Source organism: Phoca vitulina, unplaced genomic scaffold (assembly GCF_004348235.1).
Source record: "Phoca vitulina isolate PV1807 unplaced genomic scaffold, GSC_HSeal_1.0 scaffold82, whole genome shotgun sequence".
Taxonomy (NCBI): Eukaryota; Metazoa; Chordata; class Mammalia; order Carnivora; family Phocidae; genus Phoca; species Phoca vitulina.
Genome location: NW_022589785.1, coordinates 698,525 through 716,295, shown reverse-complemented (window position 1 = coordinate 716,295; position 17,771 = coordinate 698,525). Strand labels below are relative to the sequence as shown.

At 47.6% G+C, this 17,771-nt stretch overlaps 1 protein-coding gene across 1 annotated transcript in view; it reads right to left on the bottom strand.

The window, feature by feature from the left end:
* MYO18B (myosin XVIIIB) overlaps positions 1 to 17,771 on the bottom strand; it is a 232,537-nt gene that overhangs the window by 134,385 nt on the left and 80,381 nt on the right. Inside the window, exons 21-24 of the mRNA XM_032395173.1 lie at positions 10,501 to 10,566; positions 5,337 to 5,465; positions 2,737 to 2,880; positions 1,661 to 1,750 (exon numbers count right to left, since the gene is read on the bottom strand). Of these exons, the coding sequence (XP_032251064.1) occupies positions 1,661 to 1,750; positions 2,737 to 2,880; positions 5,337 to 5,465; positions 10,501 to 10,566 (429 nt within the window). The remainder of the gene's footprint in view (positions 1 to 1,660; positions 1,751 to 2,736; positions 2,881 to 5,336; positions 5,466 to 10,500; positions 10,567 to 17,771) is intronic.

Here is a 17,771-nt window from a genome sequence, read left to right as displayed (position 1 = left end):
AGGGGAACAGCAAGTTTCTGTGAACAGCTCTTCCTTGATCTACCCACAGTTCCCCCACCATGTTATACTCTATGAATTTGTTTAGGAATCTGGAATTTGCAGTAGTTCCCTTGGGGGCAGGGACCGTCTGGCTTCTGTCCTCATCCCCAGCTTGTGAACTCAATACCCAACTAAGGACAGAAGATATTAGCAAAGTGGTCATACTCTCGCCCCCCGATATAATCTCCAATCACGTGTCCTTTCCACCCCCAGAGGGGACCACCACCCCGAACTTGGTGTTATGATTCCCATGAAATATCTTCACACCATAACCACACAGCAGATGCCCCACTCCATAGACAGTACTGTCCTGCATACTTAAAAGGTAATATATCCAATAACATATTGTAAGGATTCTTTCGTAACTTCAATCATTTTTCTTCAGTGTTACGTTTTCGAGGGCAATCCATGTAGATTCATGTATCTCTAGTTAAAGAGCCAGGACATGTTTTCTATAAAGAGCCAGACAGTAAATATTTTTAGTCTTTGTAGATCATAGAGTCTCTGTGACAACTACTCAGCTCTGCCAGGGTAGCATGAAAACTACCAGGGACTACATATGAATAAAAGGGCATGGCTGTGTGCCAATAAAACTTTATTTACAAAAAACAAAACAGGTGGTCAATGGGGTTCGGCCTGTGGGCCATAGTTTTCCTGCCTCTGTATTCATTTTTACTTTTGGCAACTCGATTTTTAATCTAACAAAATGTGTTCATCCATTCTCTTATTGATAGACTCCAATGTATTTACATTTTTTTCAACATGACAAGGCCACTCCTCTATACTTCTTCTCACCTTTTCTTACGTAAGTGAGACAGATTCTCTAGCATATATACCCAAAATGGAATTGGTAGAGCACAGTGTACGGACAGGATCAACTTTCAGAGACACGGTTAAGTTGCTCAAGAGTGAAGAGATCAATTTACATCTCCACAACAGCATATGAATTCCTGCTGCTATACATTCTTGCCAACACATGGCTACCTCAGACTTGGATCTTGCCAATTCGAGGTGCGAAACGGTACCTATTGTGGTGTTAATTTGCATTTCCTGATTGCTAGTTAATTTGAGCATCTTTTCATGAGTCTCCTGGCCATTTGAATTCCTGGACATTGGAACTCTTGAAACAAGAGTTCCCCTCTTGGGACTTGCCGATTCCTCTTTTTGCCCATTTTTTTTTTCCTACTGGAGGGTTTTTCTTTACATGTCCAAATACTCTTTGCCAGTTATATGTGTTGCAAATTTCATGGCCCAGTATGTGGTGTCTCTTCATTTTATGCTTTGATAAACAGAAGTTGATTACTTTAATATAGTCAAATTTGTCAATTTTTTCCTCGTGATTTGTACTTTTGTGACTTATGTTAGAAATTCTTCCTTTTGGAGTCAAATGATATGGGTTTGAATCTCAGTGCTACACATGCTAGTTGTGTGACCTTGGGAAGAGACCTAATATCTCAGAGCCTCAGTCTCCTCTGCAAAATGGGGACAAGGACAGCATACCCCCACAGGGTTATTTTGAGGAGGCTTGTAAAGCACTTAGCACAGTGTCAGGTGCATCATCACCTCCCCCATCAACAGACCTCACCCCCCACAGGGACCCCACACAGGAGGGATGGGGTACCTTGCTCTCTAGCAGGTCTGCATTCTGCCGGAGTTCATTCCGTGACTTCTCCGATTTTTCTAGCTTCTGTCTCAGCATTGTAAGCTCCTCCTACAAAAGCAAACACCTTAACAGAAGCCTGGCCCAGAGGCAGAGGTTCCACATGGGGTAAGAGTGTCTGGGGAATAGAGTGAGTGATTCTGCCAACCCATCTGTAATGATGCCCAAATGCTAAATTCCTACAAGGGGTTTTTTTCTTTCCCCATTTCTAAATATCAACATCCCAGTCTAGGGGCCAAATGCAATTCCTCAGAATGAGTCCATTGCTTGACTGGAGATGTCTGAGCGAGATGGGTGTGCTTGGCCCTTCATCCTCCCCGAGACCACCATCCTGCCCGTGGCTCAGTGTTATGCTTATAGTACCACCATCAGGAGGAGCCCAAATGCCCACCCACAGCAGACTCTGGGATGAACTACAGAATGCACACAGAAAGGAGCACTGGGCTGTTGTGGAGAGAGAACCGGGAAGACTTCTGTGAAACTGGACATGGCGTGACTCTCAAAATACATTTCTAAGTGCAAAACACCAGTGTCAGAGGAATATAAACAGTATGCTACCTTTGGTGTGGGAGAGAAAGGAACTCTGTGTGCATGTGTGAATTGGCTAATTTTGCAAGAAAAAACAACAGCAAAGATAAAACAGAAACCAATCAAAATGGTTACTTGTAAAAGGTGGGCACTACCAGGGTAAAAGCAAAGTAAGAGGAGTGTTCTCTGAGAGGCAAAGAGATCAAGGACTCAAAGATTCCACCACTTGAGTCTCTCTGGGATGGACTGTAAGTGTTCGTGTGCCCCTCAGGAGTAATGGGGTATCTGCCTAGCAGCCACAAGCCTAACGTGTAGCTGGACACAGGAGGGAGGGTGGTCTGTGTCTGTGTTGACGGGAGCAGAGGGATATCTGGAAGGGGGCGGCTGGGCAGAGCATTTCTAGATCAAGAATCTACAGGGTGGGGGCACTGAGTCTGGATGTAAGCACTAACGTGGGGATGTGAAGAGGTAGCAGCCACCCCCCCACCCTTCCTGCCACCTGTACTGACCTCCTTGGCACGGAGCTGCTCGTCCCCGATGGTGGCGCTCAGCAGGGGCCGGAGGGAACCAAAGAGCTGCCACCACGACCAGTGCTTGACCGCCAGGAACACAGCCATGTTCTTCTGGATGCACTGAGCGGCCAGGCGGCGAATCTGCAGGGAAAAGAGACCAGGAACTTGAAGGGTCCTTCCCAACCCAGGGAAGGTGAAGGAAAGAGAGCAAGGAGGTGGTGGCAAAAGGGATGGAAAAAGTGGGTTCATAGCTAATGGAAGAGATTGGCTAACTTAAAAATTAAAAAAGCTTCTTTTCGGGGGCCTGGGTGGCTCAGTTGGTTAGGCGTCTGCCTGCGGCTTGGGTCGTGGTCCCCGGGTCCTGGGATGGAGCCCTGCACTGGGCTCCCTGCTCAGCGGGGGGCAGTATGTGTCTCCCTCTGCCCATCCCCCTGCTTGTGCATGTGCATGCTCCCTCCCTCTCTCTCTCTCTCACAAAAATAAATAAATAAATAATCTTTTTTTTTTTTTAAACTTCTTTTCAATGGTTTTGTAATAGCACTGTAGAGTGACAAGCAGTAACTGCATTGTGAGCCCAGCGTAACGTATAGACTTCAATCACTATGTTGTATGCCTGAAACTAATGTAACACTGGGTATCAACTCTACTCAAAAAAAAAGTAAATAAATAAAACATATTGTTAAATTTAAGAAGAAAAATTTTTTTTAAAGATTTTATTTATTTATTCATGAGAGACAGAGAGAGAGAGAGAGGCAGAGGGAGAAGCAGGCTCCCCACTGAGCAAGGAGCCTGATGCGGGGCTCGATCCCAGGACCCTGAGATCATGACCTGAGCCGAAGGCAGACGCTTAATCATCTGAGCCACCCAGGCGCCCTAAAAAATTTTTTTGAAAGCCTCTTTTCATCGGGTCGGGCTCTGGGCATCAGACATTATGCTCCAATTCAATCTTGCATGACCCAGGAAGAAGAAGAGGAAGAGGAGTCGAAAATATGATACAACAGGGTCACATCTTGTGTGGGGCTTAGATTCAAAAGCCACTGTGAAAGGCAAATCCTTGAACAACCCCGAAATCGCCCGGAAGACACAATGGCCATGATTATGTCACAAGTTGATATTTAGGGGCCAGGTATCACTTTAAGTGAATGTAAACATGAATTCCATGCTTCTCAAACCTGAGAGTGCATCACAAGCACCGGGAGAGCTAGTTAAAGCACAGATGCTGGGCTCCACCCCCACAGGGTCTGATTCGGTAAATCAGGGCAGGGCCCGAGAATTTGCATGGTTGACAGACGCCCCGTTGACACGGATGCTGTTGGCCTGGGGACCACCCCTGGAGGACCACCAGCCACACGTGGTCTGAGGCGGGAAACATGCTGACTACCAAGCCAGGAGATCCGTCCCCGTCATCACCATCACAAAAGCCAATGCTTGTCCAGGTGGTACGGTTCTCCCTGCAGGCCAGGCAGGGCGCTGGGCACCTTACAGACTTAGCTCAGTCCTCGCTGCAGCCCCGGAAATGTAGGCGTTACTCTCATTTCCATTTTACAGGTGGGGAAACTGAGGCACAGAGCAGCCCAGTCATGTGCTCAGCACCACACCGCTGCTTGATGGTGGGGTTGGGATTTTGCACCCCTGCAGCCTGGGATTTTGCACCCCTGCAGACAGAATCCGGGGTGTTCATTAACCTCTACTCTAAGTCATTCCAAGGGCATAAGCTACTGGAGAGCAGTGGGCCAGTGGAGTTGCCCACAAAATTTTAATTATTAATGTTCTTGCCTTTGCCTGCTTTTGCCAAGTGTGTATACTTGAATTTACAGATTTACGTGAACTCGAGGCGCATGTAATGAGACTGCGTGCTAGCTGTAGTACTTAATAATGAGGATACTAAGGGAGGAGCAGCTAGTGTTTATAGAACAGCTGCTCGATGGCACGTGCCATGCTAAGCGCACAGGACCCCATTTCACCTTGACCCAGCTACTAAGCGCCAGATGCGAGAGTCAAGCATAGTCCTTGTGCGTCTCCAGAGCTGTGCTGCCTTTTCTCCATTGTCCAAGCTACAGAGAGGAAACTCAGTCTCCCAAGGTCTCCGACGATAGTGGCCCAGGGTGGCTCAGGACTGCGGACTCCCAACTGGCCCTTTGGTCCCTAAAGCCTCAGTGGCCAGGTCCTGTCATGCCCTGCCTGCTGACCCATGAAAGCCAAGTTCTCCAGCGATGGGACAGGTGGAAACCGTAACCGACCCAGCGGGGCTTGGACCACCCCATGATAATCTAGATCAAGTCTGACATCGTTGGTAATTTGATGTCAATGTCCTAGAAACAATCTTAACATCTTGCAAAGTGTCACTTTTTAAAGTTCCGCCATTCAGGGTGAGCCCACAGGCCAGCAGGAGTGGCACCATCATGGGAGACCTGCAGAGCCCCGTGCTCACCCCAGACCCACCGGATGTTAATATCTCGCAGGGTTTCCTGCACGAGCATGAGTGTGAGACATGCACGCGCACGCGTACGCGATCACAGCCCCCAAATCAGCTCAGATGCTGCTTTGCCAGGACCTCGCACCTCTGCAGGGCTGACGAGGCACGGTGGCTGCCATACCTTCAGCTTCTTGAATTCCTGCCGAGACAGAAAGCCCTTACAAGCCGCCTGGAATAAAAGTATCCTGTGAGACGTCAGCTTCTCCCGCTGCCTCTCAAGCCTAGAGACCACGCCTGCCTTGAGGAAAACCTGGAAGGAGAGAAGGTGGCAGGTGACTCCTATTGGGCTGAATCTGGAGTGCAAGACGGTTGCCACTGAGAAGCCAATTCTCTTGCCTCCACCCGAGATATCTGTTGGCAGGTGCATTTAGATGGAGGGTCTAAATGATCAAAGCATCTTGCCCCTTGATGGTTCCTCTTTCCCTTCTTCTAGCCCCTGGATGCTCAGAATGTGGCCCCCATGAGTGGTATTGCCACCACCGGGGAGCTTGTTAGAAATGCAGAATCTGGGACCCCACCCCAAGCCTGCTGAATCAGAGCAACATTTTAACATGATCCGCAGGGGACCCAGGCACACATTCGCTTGAAAAACCACAACTAGGAGGGCCCTCGCCTAAATAGCTCTGTGCACCACAATGGCCAGGAGAGCGTGGGAAACACAGATTCCCAGGCTTCGCCCCAGGAAAGGTGGAATGCACGGTTTAGGGTCAAGCCCGGGAATGTGCATTCTTTCTGGTAAGGGCCGCCGGCCACCTGAGAGAAGCAGTACCCTGGAAATACTCAGTCCTGCCCTATAAGGAGGAGCAGAGAATGCTGGGGGGGGAGTGAGGGCAGCCCCCCTTGGCCAGGAGAGGGGGAGCCGGGCTGGTGCCACCCACAGAAGGTGTTCAGGCATCTAACGGAAAAACAGTGGGCGGCCCGCGATTCCCAGGCCTCTGCTCATCAATAATGGATGGAGGCCCCTCTTCAGCAAAGTGATCGATGCCTCCTTGGCACCCCGCAGGGCCATCTCCCGTTGACTGCAGGGCACACAAGGATTTTCAGAGAACCTGACGCTTTGGGGCCAGGCCGGCTCCGGCCAGCCGTGGTAGGGTAGCCAGTCAGCCTCAGCTCCCAGAGGCAAAGCAAAGACGCCCTAATGGCTGGAGAGCTGAGTCAGTGACAGGAGCATGGGTCACTTCCCAGATGCCCATCTGCTACTAATTTCTATGACCAGCCCAGCATGTTTCTTTGCCAAATGTGGCTTATCACCCCAAAGATGTTCAATGTCTCCAGGGGCCCTGGATCCATCAGTGACATTATCTTAATCAGTGCCAATAATCTTAATCAGTGATATTATCAAGCAATCAGGCACGTTATCCATCAACGTTGTGGATCGGAACCCCAAACCCTTGATATATGCAGGGAAAGTACTACACGTGCATCATCCTATATGGTAGTTATGGCAATACCCCCATTTTATGGAAGGAGAAACTAAGGCTAAAAATGGCATCCCCCCCATGACCCTCCACCAGCAAGCGGTGACAGCAGGACTATCTCCCTCCGCCTGACTCCAGGCCCGACTACAGTTACCACTGAATGTAATTAACATTTGCATGGCATCTAGGTTTTTCAAAGCTCTTTCTCCTATGTCCCATTTTAATAAAGAGCAACCTTATGAGAAATCTCTTGGCCCAGGGAGATTTTATGTAAATGACTCCAGTTCACATGGCTGACGAGCCCCAAAGCCAAGGTCTCCACCAGCACCCCATTCTCACTGTCAACACGAAGCTTCATTTCCTCCTTCGCTACGACACCAACGTCTGAAGTTTGGGGTTGAATTGCAGTTTGATCTCAGGTAGAACAAAGGGTCTCCATCAATTGGCCATTCCTTTAAACTTATTTGCTGTAAGGGAGACCACCCCGCCTATCCCACAGTGAACCCACAGCGACGGGACAATGAGAATTTGCACACCCAATCGGTACGAACTCTGTTTTGCAACCTTCTCTGGCCTTACGGAACACTTCTTATCAGCCAGAGCCACCAAGGCAATTAGCCTCATTGAAATAAAGACACGATTGACTCATTACCTATCAGATTGCCTCAATAATGACTGTATTAATTTCACAAGCTAGCGAGTCCCAAAAGCTGCTATTAAAAAAAAAAATCAATGATCAAAATGATGACAGCTCTAGTTCGTATATTACAAAAGGTGGCGGGTGCTGCCAAAGCCACTATTGATTAAGTATGAAGGTTTCATTAAAAAGATAATTGGAAACGACCACACACAGAGCGGGAATAAGTCATCGGCTGTGCAGAATCTTATCTTCATTTTTTTTTTTCCTTTTAAAGAACATCTTGCCAACCACAGAGCCAACAGTACGTGGCTTTCCACCTTTACCATAAATGTCATGGCCCTCAGCACAGGCCTTGATAAGTCCCCAGGGGCTGAGAATCACAAAGAAACATCTAAATTATTAGCTTTTCGTGGGTCCAGTGGCTTATCGGACCCAAGCAGAGTGCAACATCCCGACAGCCCCACATTTAAGGAATCTGTGGGGGCCACTGTTCATGCAAGCTGTTTTTCCTCTAAAAATGCTGAAGGTCACGGTTTAAAAAAATCTGATAAGACAACAGCTCCCATATCTGGGACTGCTAAGGAATTAGCTCCTGTCCTAGTCATTTTCCAGATTAGAGGAGATTCATTCTTCAAACATGACAATGTTAGCCTATTTGATAAACGTCTCGCCCCACTGACAAATGCATTCCACCAGTAAATGACAATCGCCTGATTTCCACAGCTCATTTGGGGGGTAGGAAGCAGTGGCTCCGTTTTACAGATGAGGGGACAGAGGTTCAGAGAGGACCATTGACTCACTCAGGATTCACAGGAAGCAGCAGAGCCGGGGTATGGACCAGATCTACCTGTCCTTTCCTCCTCTTCAGGACCTTCCCACCTATGAAGTGTCTGATCCTGCCATGCCTAAGACTTTCATCTCCCCTGAAAGATCACAGGCTAGCCTGGCTTCCAAAGGATATGTTGACTTTAATTTGCTCTTGACTGTTTCTTAATGAATACCAAGTATTACTCGAGAACAATGGCTTTTTTTGTTGTTGTTGTTATTGGGATGTTTTGGCTTCTAGATTTCTTGCCCTCGCCGTGTGAAAATGTGTATGAAGACTTCTCCTCCTCTGTTTTCTTCCCTGCTCTACAAAAGCTGCTGGGATGATAGAGACTGATTTTTATATTCATGAAAAAAAAAAAAACTGAGTAATTATCCAGACCAGTGGTTCTCAAACTTGAACATGTGCTGGGATCCCCTAGAGGACTTGTTACAACCCAGACTTCTGGGTCCCGCCCCCCCCCGGAGTTTCCGATTCACTAGGTCTGGGGTGGGGGCACCTGAGCATTGATGTTTCTAGCAAGCTCTCAGGGGATGCTGCTGTGGCGGCTGGTCCAGAGACCATATTTTGAGAACTGCTGGTCCACGGGGATGACGTTCTTGGAGCTAAAGAGCAAGCGCTCTGAAACTGGGCCATGAAGACCTGTGTACAGGTAAAGACTATGTGATACATTTCCACTAATAAATAGCAGAACTCACAGTGTGTTGAAAAGACCCTGGGATTCCACGCGATATTGGTTTTCATGGGAGCTATAACTGTACTCCTAGGTAACTGGAAGGCCTTGAAAAGGGGCTTACTTCCCAGAGGCACAGTAAAGAAGGGATTTGCTAATTATCTCACAAGAAGTTTCGAGGGAAGGGGCGCCTGGGTGGCTCAGTCGTTAAGCGTCTGCCTTCGGCTCAGGTCACGATCCCAGAGTCCTGGGATCGAGTCCCACATCGGGCTCCCTGCTCCGCGGGAAGCCTGCTTCTCCCTCTGCCGCTCCCTGCCACTCTGCCTGCTTGTGATTCCTCTCTCTCTCTCTGTGTCAAATAAATAAATAAAATCTTTAAAAAAAAAAAAAAAAAAAAAAGAAGTTTCGAGGGAAACGAGGAACAATACGTGAAGGGCCTGGCATTGCTCCTGGCCACGGGCGGTAGCCCAGGGACCCACAGGTTTGTTCCCTCTACTGGAAAGGTCTGCAAAGGTCCAGTCACTGCCAACTCCTAGCTGGATAAATCAGGTTGAGGCCACAGTAAAGTACAGCTCCCACCACACATTTTAGCAAGAGCAAGAGGCCTGTGGGGAGAGGCTTGTGGGTCTATGGGGCAGGGACTGTATGAAAGACTGTGAGCTCTCTAAGGAAGCGGGTTTGATGGGACAGGCTACTCAGGGTTCCAAGAATGACTAATGGCCAGAGATGCCACCACAGTGGGCTTCTGGAGACCAGGGCCCCTCCCCCAGCACCTCACATGACGGCTGGAGGTGGAGGTGATCAACAAAGGTTTATGGGTTGGTGTTAGTCAATCAGCAGATGAGTGGGGAAGGGAATGCAGCAATTTTTCCTTTGGTTTATTCTCTCTCCAGTTTCTACTTCTGAACTTTGACCCACATGACCCTTGAGTTTACCATCTCCGTACCCTACTTCCCAAACTAGAACCCATGGAACACTAGTTCTGGGAGATGGTAAGAGGTCTTCCACAGAGACAAAAGGGTGGAAATCCCATGGTCAAAGAGTTTGGGAAGCCCTAAATTCAATATTTTCCTTCTTGAAAACTGAGAGGATATATGGGCATGTCAGGACTCTGTGAAATTCTTCTCTAAATGTTGAAATATTATGGGAAAGGCTTTTGGCTCAACACCAGTTTGGGAAAAGCTCTTTCTCTCAATATTAAAATCACATGCCTTCTCGTGGAGCCCTAACCTTTCACTTACTGCTGCTAATCAGCCAGGACTATAGTTGGGTTAGTGTTGGTTGCAAAGTAAAAGTTAAAAGGCTCTGAGTGAAGATGAGTGTTTCTTTTCGGGTTCCAAGGCAGCTCTTCCCGAGGCTCAGAAAGTCATACTGAGGTGCAAGATGTTAATGATTCCAGACCGCTTTGGTCCCTGGGAGGGTAACGAACCTCTAACAAATGATACTTCCCAATGTTATTTCTTCCCATATTTTAACATGTTATACTCCTGGCCTTGTCAGATAGGCAGGGCAGAAAATCACCAGCCCTGTCTTCAGTGTGCTGAAAAGGAGGCCCACAGAGCCAGCGGACGATGAAGAAGGACAAGAATCGGGGCTCATCTGGGTCCTCGATGGGATGAATGGAGTGACCTGAGAAGCGGGGAGCCTGCTTCTCCCTCTCCCTCTGCCTGTCCTCCCAACTCACGTTCTCTCACTCACACTCTCTCTCTCCCTCAAACAAATACTCACTTGGCTGTGCCCAACGACCACTGCCTTCTTCTCCAGATCCAGGGTCTGCAGGAGCTCCTCCACAGCCTGGGGAGAAGAGGAGAGTTAAAGAGAGACAGAATGAGACAGTCCCCCATGGGAGGTCAGGCTGGGTGGCTGGCTGAGGCATCGGGAAAGAGAGGATGACTCCATGTGTCTGAGAGTCTGAGCAACAGAGCCCCGCCTCACCCGGACAAGTGCAGAAGATGAGCATGTACTGAGCACCTCCCGTGTGCCATCCACTCTGCTGGGACCCTCACAGACACATCTCCTTATATCACCATGGCAACCAGAGGTGGGTCCTCACACCACCACGCCCATTTACAGAGGAAAAAATAAAAACCCAAAGATGCAAAAGTCAATGAAGGATGTGTCTGCTATGGAAGACAGTATGGCAGTTCCCTTAACAATTAAACATAGGATTACCGTAGGATCCTGCAATTCTTCTTTTGGGTGTATACCCAAACGAAGTGAAAGCAGGGACTTGAACAGATAGTGGGATGCCCATGTTCGTAACAGGGTTATTCACAACAGCCGAGAGGTGGAAGCAACCCAGGGTCTGTCCACAGATGAATAGATACATAAAACATAAGATATACACCCAAGAGGATATTAATCAGTTTTAAAAGTGAAGGAAATTGGGGCGGCCGGGTGGCGCAGTCGGTTAAGCATCTGACTTTTGATTTCGGCTCAGGTCATGATCTCAGGGTCGTGAGATTGAGCCCCACATTGGGCTCTGTGCTCAGTGGGGAGTCTGCTTGGAATTCTCTCCCTCTGCACCTGCCTCCCACCCCCCACTTGCACGCTCTCTAAAATATAAATAAATAAATAAATAAATAAAATCTTTAAAAAAAATAAAGGGAAGAAAATTCTGAGCCATGCTACAACATGGATGAACCCGATGCTAAGTGAAATAAACCAGTCACACAAAGACAAATCCTTACATGAGGTACTTAGACTAAGCAAACTCATGGAGACAGAGAGTAGAATGGTGGGTGCCAGGGGCTGGGGAGGGGGAAGGGGGAGTTAGTGTCTAATGGGGACAGAGTTCCAGTTTTGCAAGATGAAGTGTTCTGGAGATGGATGGTGGTGATGGTTGCAGGGCAGTACGAATATGCTTAAGGCTGCTGAACTGCACACTTAAAAATAGTTAAAATGATAGGGGCGCCTGGGTGGCTCAGTCAGTTAAGTGTCTGCCTTCGGCTCAGGTCATGATCCCAGGGTCCTTGGATGGAACCCCAGGTCCGGCTCCCTGCTCAGCGGGGAGCCTGCTTCTCCCTCTCCCTCTGCCTGTCCTCCCAACTCACGTTCTCTCACTCACACTCTCTCTCTCCCTCAAACAAATAAATAAAATACTTTAAAAAATAGTTAAAGTGATAAATTTTATGTTATGTATATTTCACCACAATTAAAACAACCACAACAACAACAAATGAAGGCATTTCTCCAAGGTTATAAGTCACATGGGGGCAGAGCCAGATTAGAATCGAGGTCTGTTGGGTCACACTGCACCATCTATGATTTAACCACCTCGAGTGCCCAGGATAGCTCCAGAGGCCCCTAGGCCACTAGGAACGTCACCTGCTGTGTCCCTGAAGTTTGCTGTGACAGCCTCCCCTTCACTCTGTCCTTCCCCCATTGTACCTGCCAGAGACGACCTCACCTTCACAAATATTTCCTGAATAAATGGCGTGTGTGCCCGACCCAGAGTATGGGCGGGGGGAGCCGGTGTTTGCTTCATTTCTTAGTTCCTCTGCTGCACCTGGTACTGTTCTAGGCACACAGTAGGAGCTCAATAAATACGATGACAGAGCGAACAAACGAACAAGCGATCCAAAGGAGGTGGAAGTGTGGGGGGTGGGGCGGAAGGAGAAGGGCAGACCCAGGCGGGAGACCTAAATGCACTCAAAGACATTTCCTGAACGCAGCCTTGGCCAAATCACAGCCATGTCATGGGATTTTCCTTTGTCATCAAGGTCTGTGGGCTCTGAAACAGCCCTGCCGGGGATGTGTACCCTCAGGAAGATACAGGTAACACCTGCTTCCATGGTGCCTGTGATTCGCCTCCCACTCCACCTCCACACCAACCCTCATGGACCTTCCATTCACTGAAAAGCACAGTCTATTTTTGGAATAAACTGTCAGAAAAGTAATTGCCACACGCAACAAACAAAAGGTATTTCAGGTCTGGTGTAATTTACTAGATAAGTTTCAGTTCCATGGGTCATCGGCACCACAGGAAATTTCCTAAGATACTTTAAAGAAAAAAAACCTTTTTAAAAGTCTGGTCCAAGACTTTCATCTAGGAGCAATTTTCCTCCTCTGACCTCCTGGAAGAACATTCCATAATGTCCCTCCCCCAAACTCAGTGGTTTTACTTATTACATTTTAGCCAAAAATGTTCCCAGGGAGTTGTAGGCAGCAGAATGCATAAAAACCAATATACCCAAAACACAGCATCTTTTCTCTCTGTACAAGAGCAAAACAAAATAAAAATTGGCTGCAAATAAGACGGATGAATGAAAAATAAATGAAACCTACAGCCAACGAAATTTTTCTAAGTCGACCTTGGTGTTAACACCCAGAGTAGATGTTTGGGGGGTAAAAATCAGGATTTGGAGAAGGTAGATCCACCTGGGCTGAGATCCTGCCTGGTTTTACCACTCATAACTCTGTGACCTTGGACAAGCCCTTTACTCTGAGCTCTGGGCTCCTCTTCAGAAACATGAGGGAGCAATAACAGCATCTATTCTGGAAGATTCTGTGGTTGTTTTTGCAGAAGACACCATGCTGCACCTGCCATATAGTAAGCGCTCAATAGACATGAGGAGTTAGTCCTACTAAAGTCCTTGAATGAGTCCTGCTGGTTCAGGCTTGGTCAAAACTTGGTAGAGGTGCTACAGAACATAAACTGAGCCTCCTTTTCTCGAGTATGCCCCCAAACACCCGATATCTGAGGATTCTTTCCCATCTCCCCACTTTCTTAGAGCCCTGTAAATGTCTGTGTAGCCAAGATCAAGCCTAACAAAGACATTCTGTCCTGTTGATCTCATTTTACAGACAAGAAAGCTTACGTCCCAAAGGATAGAGCCAACGGGTGGCTGCAGGCATTGAACTATGCTTCTTGCCCTCATTTTCCTCGCCTGCAAAATGTCGCTAATGTGCCCTACATCGACCATACCGGTGTTGGCATGATGAACGGAGAAGATGTGTAAAGGTCTTTGTAAGCAATGTTGCACTTGATTGCTCTTATTATCATAACAAATATTACCCTTAGATTGAACCATATGAAATTGGCACTTGTTTAGGTCAATTAACCAGTGATCAGATTTTTTTCTACACAATGTCAATCACTGTCCAGCAACCAGTTGATGGAAGACAGGCAAGAATTGGGATTACTGTAACAGATTTCTTCCCTGTCCCGCATCTTTAAGGAATCACCTATTCCACCCTAATTATCCAGATATTTGAGGTTTATCCCTCCCCACATGGAATACGGAATAAAACGATGGCCATTTTGCTCCAAGAAAACAGTTTGCTCTTGTGCTTTTGAGTCTGAGCATGGCTCTAGGTGCTTGCCACATAACTCATTTTATTTTCAAACCTCTGCAACAGGTACGACTTGATGCCTGTTTTACAAAGAAAGTGAAGGCCGGTGTAATGAAATCACGTGCTAGGAAATGGTGGAGGGAGATCCAACCCCAGGGAATCAGATTCTTGAGCTTGTTCTCTGCCTTCTGATGCTGGGATCCTGTCCAGTTCCACTACTCATTGGCTGTGTGATCCTGAGCACGCCATACCTCCTCTCTGATCCCCCATGTCCTATGCTACAAGATGGGGTAATCGTGTCCATCCTCCAAGGATGGAGTGGAGCTTTAATGAGGTCACAGAGGTAACATGTGGGAGTGAGACTTACAGAATGGTGGAGGAAGGAGCTTGAGAAATCCTCTGCTCCTCCCAAAAAAGCAGTGATAAAAATGGATACAATTTTTGAAAGCAACAAGTTCAATACTCTGGAAATTGAGCAAGGGGATACAACAAATGGAGAAGCATTTGCTAAAAAAACAAAACAAAACAAAAAAAACTACTGAATCTCAGGTAAGAACAGTGGGAGATTGCAACCATCTTGACCAGGGCTGTTCCAGTCCCCCACCAATCTCTGGCACTGTGATAATCCTACAGGGAGAGGCAAGCTGTAAAAACCAGTGGTATTGCTGGGAGAGGGGGCTCACTTAGACGGAGCAAAGTACAGGAAAATTCCATGCCCAAGATCATTGTCAAAAACAGTAGTGATCTTGGCAGCAAAGAAATGGAGAAGGTCAATAGCACAGCTAGCGTAAGACTGTTATATGGACTGGGGCAAGCAATAGACATTGACTAGCCCGAAACTTGATGAAGGGACATAGGGAATGGACAGCCCTGTGGGCCTTGACAAGCCCCCACATGTGCCTGGTCATCTGGAGGGCTGCACACAGGCTCGAGGTTACACGCAGGCCCAGGAGAGACTGAGAGAGCCCCCAGCTATCTACACATCCCCATCTAAACGTAAGGCCATGTACACAGACAGAAAATCTGTGAAAGGGCCAGAGAGTCAAATCTGTGGCACAATAGTGAGTGTCTGAACATTGACTACAGTTCCCAACCCACACGTAGCTCCACTGAATCACGGTGTTTGATAACAAAGGCTCGCAGATTCACGGTGTTTGATTACAACCTGTGCTAAGCTCTGCTGACAAAGGGGCAGGCCCTGAGAATCCAGGATTTATAATAAAAACAGGAATGAAAAACCCAAACAGAGACATCAGTAACCTCATACCATGGGGGAGACAGACTCCATAAATCTAGTCCACGTATATTACTAAATAATTGGGGAAAAGATCAGAATCTGGAGATGCTATTATTTATTATCTAAAATGTCCAGTTTTCAGCCAAAAAACCAAAATATACAAGACATACAAAGAAACTGGAAAGTGGTGACCTATACTCTCAAGAAAACAAAACAAAAAATCAGTCAGTAGAAACCCTTTGTGGGCTTTGATGTGGGGCTTAACACAGACCACCAAGCAGCTATCATAATGCACAGAGTGCTTACTCTCGTGCCTGGCCAGTAAGTCCTAATAGCTGATAGAGGTTCGGAGATTATCAGGCCCTCTTGGGCTCTGTAGAGTGATGACACACCCTTTACCTCCACCCTCCCAGGCTCAAATTACGAGTTGTTGAATCACCTGGGAGAAGACCAGCTCATGCCTCCACTTACAGAGGCCCTTTGTGTCCTAGAACTTTGCAAAGAGTGTTCTCTCTGATGTTCAACAAGGATGCACCCAATAAGCATGTGATCTGACATCTCACATTAAGCTGAACATGCCAGACAGGCAATGAGAGACTCCAGGAATAATGGAGAGCCATGGAAGGGAATTCTTCCCCAGATCACTCCTCAGCATGTAGTGTGGTGTGAAGATTCTGTATCTGTGGAATTGAATGCTCATTCAGGGAGCCATTTGGCTGCTGTGAGAACAGCACCTCTTTCCTGAAACCCACACCATGACCCAATGGCCACCATGGCCCAATGGCTGCCATCTGTTGTATATCTGCTAGGTGCCAGGTACTTTGCTATGCCCTATGAGTGTTGCCCGTGTTCATGCAGCTATCAGATATCAAGGGGTGTGGATTAATGGAGAGATGGCAGAAATGAGGATTTGAATACAAGTCTGTCTGATTCTAAACCACATGCTTTCAACCACTGGAGCACTGATCAAATCAACCCATAAAGGTGGGACTATGTCTCTGTTATTTAACTCCATATGCTCAGAACTGTATATAAAATGCTGTATGAACACACACACACACACACACACACAAATTGGGTTGGTTAACACTGAATGGAGGGGCACCTGGGTAGCTCAGTTGGTTGAGCATCTGCCTTTGGCTCAGGTCATAATCCCGGAGTCTCGGGATCAAGTCCCACATTGGGCTCCCTGCTTCTCTCTCTTTCACTCTCTCTCTCAACTAAATAAACAAAATCTTAAAAAAAAAACTCTGAATGGAAAATGTGTACAATTATTAAAACAGTAAACCCCAACTGGAGGAAGTCAGTAAGGTGAGCAAGAAAAGAATGGTGAATACATTGAAGGGGCTAAGGCCATGGGATAACTCCTGAATAATGGTTCAGCACTGTACAGTGGACAGCTCCCCCCAGCCTTGGGCTCCTAGGGGCCCCTCCCTAGCAGAAAGGGCCTCAGACAAATTCAGAGGAAACTGGGGGTGTCCACAAGGGTCTGCCTTCGAGAAGACAGATTGACATCCCTTAATTGTGTTCTTCAGATCAAGTCTGCTGGGACAGATTTTGTTGGCTAAAATCAATCAATACTTAGGCTCTCTGAGGAGAAGAGGGCAGGCCTTAGGGTTTCCTCACATTGATCGGGGAGACTTGGCAAGTCCTGCCTGAACAGCAGAGAGATCGAAGAGACCAGAATCTGGGACATGGCCAAGGTGAGCTGACAGAACCCCTCGAATGACCTGCCTGAGAGTCCACCATTTGTGGTCATTCTGGGTGGGCTTCAGTGCAGGTAGATGCATAATCTTAGCTAGACAGGATAACCTGGGGGAGAGGAATGGGACCCAAGGGGATCAGAGCGGGGGACAGGGTCATTCTGGAGAACCGAGCATGTGCCTGGGTATCTAGATGGGATGGGGGCATCTTGAACAGCTGGAGATCAGGGTGAGGATACTGCTCCCTAGACAGGACCATGGAAGGACAGAGTGGACTGGACTTCCTTCATGATTTTGCTTAAGCCAGTTCAAAAATGAAGGTCAGGTTTCTAGGCCATGCCCCTGCCAATAACTTCTCAGTTGACCATCACTGACCACCTGATAAAGCCCAGACTCTCTTATCCTGCCAACAAGGACCCATGGCCCAGCCCCTGACAACACCCTCTGTCCCTATTCTTGACGCATGGCATCCTTTGTGCTCCAGCCACACTAAACTAGCCATGCAACCTTGCCACTGGACCTTTGCATATGCTATACACAGTATGGATTGCCCTCCACTCTTTCCCTTACCTAATTCCTCCAAATTGTCCCATAGGGCTCAACTCAATCATCACCTCCTCTGATGAGTCTTCCCTAAATGCCCCAGCCTCACCTCGACTGCAAACATCAAACATTTTAGGGGCATTCCCTGGGGTGTCCCAAAGCCATCCCTCTGCATGGAAAGAGCATTAGTCTTTCCCTCACCCAGTGAGATCATGTTCTGT